At 42.5% G+C, this 9,047-nt stretch overlaps 1 protein-coding gene across 1 annotated transcript; it reads right to left on the reverse strand.

Annotated features, from left to right (window-relative positions):
• Positions 1–5,658: 5,658 nt before the first annotated feature.
• LOC134080875 (odorant receptor 131-2-like) lies at positions 5,659–6,621 on the reverse strand. Its single transcript, XM_062537487.1, has one exon. It carries the CDS (start codon positions 6,619–6,621, stop codon positions 5,659–5,661), a length of 963 nt encoding a protein of 320 aa, XP_062393471.1.
• Positions 6,622–9,047: the final 2,426 nt, after the last annotated feature.

Raw genomic sequence — 9,047 nt, forward strand, 5'->3', positions numbered from 1 at the left:
CCTGCACTAGCCCTATGAGCCCCAGGCTGTTTTAAGGGCATTTTCACTACCTCTAGTTAGAAGCATTTATCCTGGTCATTGTTAGTGCCATTCACACATGCTACATATTGTTTTTTTCAGCACAGTCTAGGCTACCCAGATCTACCACATGTATACATTCTTGCATTGATTTGATTTAGATTTTTAAATAATACAAATCTAAAACGCATACTACATTTTGACATGTATCTCACCACAGCAAGCTGACAGCTCGACATGACTTGCATGGTTGTGTAGGCCTGACTATCCTGAAAATTGCAATATAAGAACCATGGTGGAGGTATACTTTGGGGCTGAGCAATTTACAGAAATATGTGGTGTGTGCCTTCCAGAAATAAATGGCAATTTTTATTTAGTGATGAGAAATGACTTTTTGACACTTTTTGCGCTCCATATTTGTGAAACTAGCTGATCTGACCTGACTTGTTTGCGTGATAGCACACATGACGTGTACAGATGATGACTCTCTATAATATTTTTTTTACTGCATTGCAATAAACAAAGTAAAGGCAAAAAGTATTTATTTGTCAAACAAATGTGGATGCAATATGAGTCTTGAATTGGATACCATACAGGAGTTAGCTAGGATCTCAAAACCATATTATGAACGTGACTTGCCATAGAGAAACATGATTATGAACATAGGCTATTATGCCACACATAAACATGGGGTAAGTGGAGCTAAATGAAGTTTAGCTAATTATTTTGCTGTCACTTCTGTTTTATGGCCTAGACGGTTGTATTTGGTATCTGTGGATAGCTCTAGCTCTCCTCTTTCATCTGCAATATCTTTCTGATGGCGGTTTCACGAGGAAATCAAACGAGAATAATGGTAGCCAAAGCTATACGACATTATTATTTGTTTGTCACTTTGTCTGTTTTTATAACACAAAAGGATCGATGTCTTTGGTATCAATGGAAAGTAGAGATGCACCGATTGCAAGTTTTTGGCCGATTCCGATTTCCGATTTTTCATTGAGTTTGACCGGCCGATACCGATTTTAGCCGATTCCGATTTAATTTCTTCTAACCACTTTACAGCACAAACAAAGAGTTATTTTCTAGCCTATATTTTTTTTAATACAACATGTTAGAAATGTAATCAACTTATCAATGGCTGGTAGAAAAATGTGAATAGACAGATTCTTCTTCAAGTCTTCTTCAGCTGCAGTAATCCCAGTGTGGGACATTCATTTCACACTGGTAGAAATGCACTAGGAACACTATTTCTTTTCTTCTCACATCCATATGCAATATCCAACTGTAAATATCTTCAGAATACTGATAACTGAAGTTAGTGCTACATAGGCTGAGATGTTGGAAAATGACAACAAAAAAGAATAATTTTGAGAAGCCTTGAAACACAGCAAATGACTTACATTCTCAGTCCACACTCTTCTTTGAACTTTCGCGATTGCTTGCGGATACTAAGGAAGTGTCCATATTTGGATGGCATAACGTCATGCAGGAGCTTTCCAACGACACCACGCATGATATGTTTTGTATCACGGTCGCGGTAGTTTATGACACGTTAGAATGCTAACTTTTGGCGAATTTAGAAGAAATATACAGGCGAGATCAGACAAAAGGTAATGAAATAAACCTCTAAATGTGTAAATCGGACTTAGTTGTTGTAGTAGTGTGAAAGAATACATGATAAGTTGGCAAACCGAAGCAAAACTATGTTTATTCCTGCCGTGCTATGTCGCTGCTTATTGATAGCGCTTGTGGTTCAGCTGTGGGCACGCAATTAGCGGCAAGGACGGGCTTTGATGAGCGCTGTAACCTGAAGTGACAGCTTAGTAGGCTATAGTAAATTCCACGCAATATGGCAAAGCACAGCGTTCGCTGCATAGAAAAACTCAGTATTAGCGCTTTATCCAGCCCTGACTGTTGGCCTAGCTTCATCAAACTTTGCAAACTCAGCTGTGTGAGTGTGATGTTGTTACAAGTACGTGCGAGTGCATTTGACCGGCATAAAATCGGCATGTCTCAGACTGACCGGCCGGTCGCCGGTCGTGGCCGATCACGTGAAAATCGGCCGATTCCAATCGGCGGCCGATCGATCGGTGCATCTCTAATGGAAAGCTCTATTCTCCTCTTTCTTTTGATATGCGTGTCATGTCTGTGCGATGCCGGGGCCGTGAGTAATTCAAGCGAGAGTCCCGGATGCGCGGGTGAACGCAGAGCAATATAGACTGTAAATATGATATACTTTGATTTAACTTCATGATTTGATTTTATTTTCAAACTTGATCGCACAGACAAGTGTCTAGTCTCGTTGGGAAGCCTCGGTTCTGCTCTTTCGTGCAATATAGGTCTCATCTCGCTGTGACTAATAATCGCGGAGCAATGTAACAGAGAAGAATGGATGTGTTTTTTGCCGCACTTTGCGTCCGTCGGGCTCATAGGGTTAAAGGGATAATCCGGAGTGAAATGCACTTTAGATCAATTTTTCGGACTATTGGGAGTACATACGTTGAGTTGACACCAAAATCATGTCATTCGGATGTATTTTGAGAAAGTTCGAGTTCACCGTTTTTAGCCAAAACTCGGTAGCCTGGAAGTGACCGGGGCAGGTCCTTTCGCCACTACAAAACGCTATTTTTATACCTCTTCTACTGTTCCAAACAACGCTACACTTACGTGGTAGTGAGTAGAGGGTCCCTAAAGCCAAACCATATCCTCACGTCTTTATGTGGTCGGATAGAGAGTCCAGAATGAATTTAATCGAGTCAGTACCTTTCCGGAAATGTTAGTAAAGTGTTGTTGAAGCGTTGCGCAGCTGCCACAGCGACATTTCCGGAAGGTACTGACTCGATTAAATTCATTCTGGACTCTCTATCCGACCACATAAAGACGTGGGGATACTTCGGTTTGCAAAAACATTGACGTGTAAACAGGGCCTTAGTGCCCTGAAGGTAACACAGACACACACACTCTCCAGTACAATAAGTCATCGCTGAGCATACCTGAGCGCCAGAGGCTGGTGTGTCCACAAGGGGACGTTCTGGTGGCTGGGAGAGAGAGAAGGGGGTCACGGCTTGTGGGGCATGCCTGCACGAGTCGACCTCCATGGCGGCAGCGAGAAGAGTGGCATCCGATGGACCCTCGTCAACAGGTGGACCGACAGTGCCCAGGGGCGGTTGTGCTGCTTGGGCTGCCTTCTCCACATCCCTGGTCAGCACATACTTTTTCAGGTTTGTCCCCTGCTTCTCTCTCTCCCTTGTGGGATACAATGATGGTCACAGTGTATCCCACGTCGTTGCTGAGTAGCCACCGGAATGTCTGACCCCTGTACTGGCCGAGCTGCAGCTCGCTGGCCGGTGGTTGGTGGGGTCACCTCCCTTCTTGGCCACCCTAGCCCTCGCCTCAGAGCGCACCAGTTCGGGGTTCTTTACCAGGGCAGTGGCAGAGACCACCAACTTTATGGAGGGGTCAACTCTGACGTTGAGTCCTTCTCAAAGCAGAAAATGGGCTCCATTTTCTAGAAGAGATAAGATTTCAATCACTAACCATCTAATACACATCAACTGTTTAGATCATACTAATAGCCCATTACTGTACACAATAATACTCATTCATTAACATACATTACACATCAGGGGCCTGTACTACGAAGCGGGGTTACTGGCTTAGCTGGGTAACTTCGAGAGTAAATTGATCACGTGTGGCGTAACTTCCCGGTTAACCCGTACTACGAAAGGTGGATAGGTTTTAACCGAGGTATGCTGCCATGGCAATTTTTTGCTGCATCTCAAACCTGCTCCGAGCAGGTTATGATCTTGGTTAACCCAAGGTTTGCGGTTAACCACACCCCACAATGTCGACGTAGGCTACTTTGAAGATACATTATTGGAGCGCAAATTGTAAGCGCCTCTCTTCGCAAGGCGAGGGTTTTTAAAGACCGCCAGAATCTTTCTCCATATAATATTCTCTATGAAAGATAGCCTATACATTCTCAGCCGAGGGAATTCGTTGCAGCTGATCGAGGCAAAGTGGAGGCTATAAGCATTGGCAATATAACATATTTTCATAATTAAGAAATATTAATGCAAGCTATAACTAGGCCCGTAAACCTTCTGAATGTTTTTGAGTTTCATTTTCACCTGCTGCCAGCGGCACTGCCGTTGCATCTAAAATGTTCACAGGATAGGCATAGCCTACACTAAATCAGTCAATGGGGCTAAACATTCAATTATCCTTTATTCATATTTATTAATATACATGGCATGAATTGTGTTGCATCTGTAGGACTCTTATGAACTCAAAATGTATTTATTTCAACACATTTCAGACATTCCGCAAGCTATTAATCCTCCGTAACACATAGGCTATTTAAGGAACATGAAATAAAACTTTACTCTCATATATCCGATCTGCAATAGCCTACGTGCCAACAGCCTTGTCTTGCTTTGTTTGCTGCCGATGTATTTGATGTATCGTAAAGTGGGTTTTAATTCCTCACAACTTTTTATAATCATTGCGCAGGCCTTATCCGTAAAATAACGTGATCGCGTCATCATTAAAAGTGGTGATTTGCGCTGCAACCCGCCCATTTTCTGTGAACGCGCACCAACTCCGATGAGGTTAACCCCAGTTCAACAAATCAAATATAAGAGCTAGTTGGACATAATAAATTGCCTATATTTAAAAATGGTATTCCCAGCATTTGTTTGTACTTGGCAGCAGTCATTGTTTTGTCTACATTATTATTGGTGTGCCAATAATTCACCAAAACTTTAAAAGGCATATAGGCTACTGAGTATCTAAACAGCTGGTTTAGAGAGATTTTGCAATTTATTTTGGACAAAAAGAGGGTTACTGTGTGTACTTTCAAGACATTTCAAGATGCAGTAAGAACAGCAATACAGTGGCTATGGCATACAGTGTATGCTCAAGGTAGGATAGTTTACCAAGATGATGGTTGTGCAGCAACTTTGAAACAGGTTAAAGGTAGGCTACTGTATATCATGACCCCCTACATTGACCGTAGTGACCATATTAGGCCTATTCCTCCAAAAGAGGTTAGACACCGATAAGCCCATAATAAAATAGTTTTTCACGATTTGAGCTATAACTTAGCACATAACTGCTCCCGACCAGGTTTGGTTGCGAGCATAAGATACCATGGTGATACAGCGACGCTAAAACAAATCCACTTTCGTATGACAGCATACCCTGGCTTTGAGCGCAACATACCTCGCTAAACCACTAATCAAGATTCGTGATTATAATAGTTCCGTAATCTGACTTCCTCAATCCTCATGAATGTATTTCTGTAATTTCTCTTTGGATAGCTATCTATCTATCCAATGGCATCAGTTTAGTTTTCAGGGGACAAAAACGCTATTTTACAGCTTGGTTTGATAAGTGCTGGGGACATACATTTTACATGATCTTAAGAATATCACTGTAAGATATTCTAATTTACCAACAATTAAAATAAATGATACTGACAAACTCTCATATCATAAAAGTGAGACAGAATACAATGGAAGTTGTCTTGAATCTAGAATCTAAATGTATTGCTGAAGTTTAGCATCATATGATCATGCATGGAATCTTACATTTATTCAGACAAATTGGAATGGGTAAGCACAATGCTACTGTATGTCATCATAGGTGTTTGGTTACAGAGGGTTTGACCTTTTGGGTTCCACACCTGACATAGTAGAGGAATAAGGGGCGTACAGCATCGTCTCTCAGGCCGTAGATCAGGGGGCTCAGGCACCGAGGCAGAATGATAACAAAGAGAAAGTTCAGGTAGCGCAGGTCCATGAACAGACGGCTGCTGCTGGTCATAGCCAGGGCTCTCTCTATAGTTCCATAAATAAATGTGTTCACACAGAGCACTAACTGAACAAGATGAAGCAGTATGGTCTTCTGAGCTTTCTTAGCAGATTCCTTTTCAGCTGAGGCAGATCGAGCTGCAAGCACAACATTAATGTAGGTGAAAATTAAAATGGCTGTTACCGTCAGAAAGAAAAATAAATTGAAGCCATGAAACACATCTTTTTGCCATGCTGACAAAAAAAACCTCTGCTGAGTACAAAACATGGGATCTTTAAAAGACCCTGGATCGATGATCAATGTATAAATCATATCTATTGAAATATTTATTATACTGAAGAACCAGATGAACACAATAGAAATCCCTGCAGCTCTCTGGGTCGCCATCTCACTGTGTCTTAGTGGAAAACAAATAGCCACATAACGCTCGAGCGACATCACAGCCAGATTCAAAGCAGCATTAAAAAATGTTGTCACTGCTACTAACAAGATCAGTGCACAGGTGGCCTTAGGAATCAGTTGTACGTTCAAGGACAAAACATAGAGCAACATGGAGACCATTAACTGAACACTATCATTACAGAGCATGTGGGCAAAGAGGATATAGCGAGGCAGCTCTCTAAACACAGGCTTACTCAATAGAATGTGAAACATGATGATGTTGATGCAGGTGAACAGCAGGGACATAAGAATGGCCACAATAAGTTTAGACAGCGGGCCCTCATTCAGTTCCACCTTAAACATTTGCTGATGCACCAGTGGAGAGCCTTCATTTGATTGATTAGTCATGATCATCGTGTGCTAAACCTATAGCATTTAGATAGTACCATGCAGTTAAACATATAGCAGCATTAGGTCATAAACAGGTGGAGTGGTTGTTGCTTCAGCTGTCTGGCAAATACTTGAATAAAGGAAATGAATTATGAAAATGCATCAAAATATTGAACACACTTAAACAAGAAAATGCACATTCAGACCAATGCCAGACTACAGTATGTTTACGGTCAGGTAATTAAATATACAGATTCAACATTTTTTCCCTAAATTATGTGTAACAGTATCAAAACAACATCTAAAGATTACAGCCAATATCAGCAGTAGTAGTTTGACCAGTAAATGAGCATCAGTCTGGTTTGCTGTGGGTACAGTATGTGTACGTGCTGAGAAGGCGAATTCAACAGTTCAGAAACGTGATGTCATTTGGTAAACATGACTCTGATGAGCTGCTCTGTTCCACAGTAAGAAGAGAACCCTAGTCATCCCTCCAATGAAGTGAACCTCCAGATTTGGGTTGCTTTGTCTCAGCTGTTCTTATAAGCACCTGTGATGTAAGGGCTGGTGCCCCCCCCTCCCCTCCCTTCCTGTTCCAACATGACTGTGCACCAGTGCACAAAGCAAGGTCCATAAAGACACAAATGAGTTTGGTGTGGATGAATTTGACTGGCCTGCACAGTGTCCTTAACTTAAATCCAATAGAACACCTTTGGGGTGAATTAGAGCGAAGACTGAGAGCCAGTCGCCTCATCCAACATCAGTGTATGACCTCATAAATGCGCTTTTGAAGGAATGGTCAAATATTCCCATAAACATACTCATAAACCTTGTGGAAAGCCTTCCCAGAAGAGCTGAAGCTGTTATAGCTGCAAAGGGTGGACCAACGTCATATTAAACCCTATGAATTAAGAGTGGGATTTGACCGAAGTTCATATGTGAGTCAAGGCAGGCGAGCAAATATTTTTGGCAATATAGTGTATGTCAAGTATGTAAACAGAAACTCCGACGGACACGTCTTGTTTGCACATTAAAGCAATATGACATGAGTGGGAGCAGGATTCATAAACGATATCCCCGTTGGCTAGGTATGAGGCCTAAGGCTATATAACGTACCCTAGCCTTCCCTGGAAGTGAATTTACAGTAGTACATACAGGGGAATACCTACAATAATTAGGTGCATTTTACGCTTCGCCTCCCATCCTTTTAAACAAATCTCCCACTTTCCTTTGACCCTCCCATGAATACATATGCATGAGACGGAAAAGCGCAATTTGATTTTCTCAGCTCCCACAACAGGCAGTCTGAGATTTTTCTTCAGTGCGTGTACATACCTTTCCTTTTTTACTCACGTTGCGAAACAAATAGACCTGAAGTGGGTGCAAAAGCGTATGTAGCAGGGTAGCTTGTGCTTTTCCTGTTTCCCTATGGTAGCTGCCAGATTGGAGATAGGCACGTAATGAGGGGGGCATCTCCCGCTTGGAGTATATTTACGGCCAGGTATCAGCTGACTGGATCTTCCGTTCTCCCCTCGTCACTGGAGGAGCTAGCCTCTGTTGTTGGGTAGCTGGCACTGGCAGGCAGCTTGTTTGGGCCTTGCTGCAGCTTGGTTGGTGTTCGGGTTTCTTGTATCATTCGACTACAAGAACGGATCTTCACGTGGCAGTGGACTGTTTGTATGTCCAGCTTGAGCGTGTGTTCTTGGAAAACGTGCCATTAAGCACTGTTCGGTAGCTCTCCGGTTGCTGCGTCGGATGAGCTGTGTCTACTGACAGCTCAATCTAAGGCTTAGGCTTAGTTCACACTGGCAGTCGAAATCGGATGTCTTGCATATCCGATCAGAACCTGATCTATCTGACTGACTGTTCTCATTGCATATTGCAAGTGATCACATCCGATCTTGGCGTGCAATGCTCAGATCCGATATAAATTACACACACCTGGATTCATTAGGTAGAGTTGTACACAACCAAGTCGTCATGGATGAAAGTGGATTTATTTTTTATATTTTCTAACTAACATTATGCGTAGCCGCGGCGCAAATATCTCGTCACCCTTAACGTAACAGTTACACTACACAGAAATCTATAGTCTGCGGTCGGACCATTCACAGAGTTGAAGCCAAAATATTTTGGCCGCTAGGGTGCGTCTAGATTTCTAGGCTAGTGCGAATCAGCATTGGAAAAATCGCATTTCATGCGGTTTTGTGCCGTTCAGACTACCCAAAATTCAAGCTAGATACAATCCAGATAAGCAAAAAATCGGATTTCGACTGCCAGTGTGAACAAAGCCTTATTGAAGCCTGTGCAGATCGTGGCTGTACATATAGGCCTCGCCGCTCCTGCTTTGTTTCTACCGTCATATTACCGTCTCTACTCTCTGCTGATCAGTCAGGTGGCTAACTCCCCTCTCCGGTTGTGTCCTGGGGAATCCACTGGTCGTG

This window comes from Sardina pilchardus, chromosome 5 (assembly GCF_963854185.1).
Source record: "Sardina pilchardus chromosome 5, fSarPil1.1, whole genome shotgun sequence".
Taxonomy (NCBI): Eukaryota; Metazoa; Chordata; class Actinopteri; order Clupeiformes; family Clupeidae; genus Sardina; species Sardina pilchardus.

Coding starts and splice junctions, on each gene's coding strand:
- LOC134080875 (XM_062537487.1), bottom strand. CDS start 6,621: ATGACTAATCAATCAAATGAAGGCTCTCCACTGGTGCATCAGCAAATG.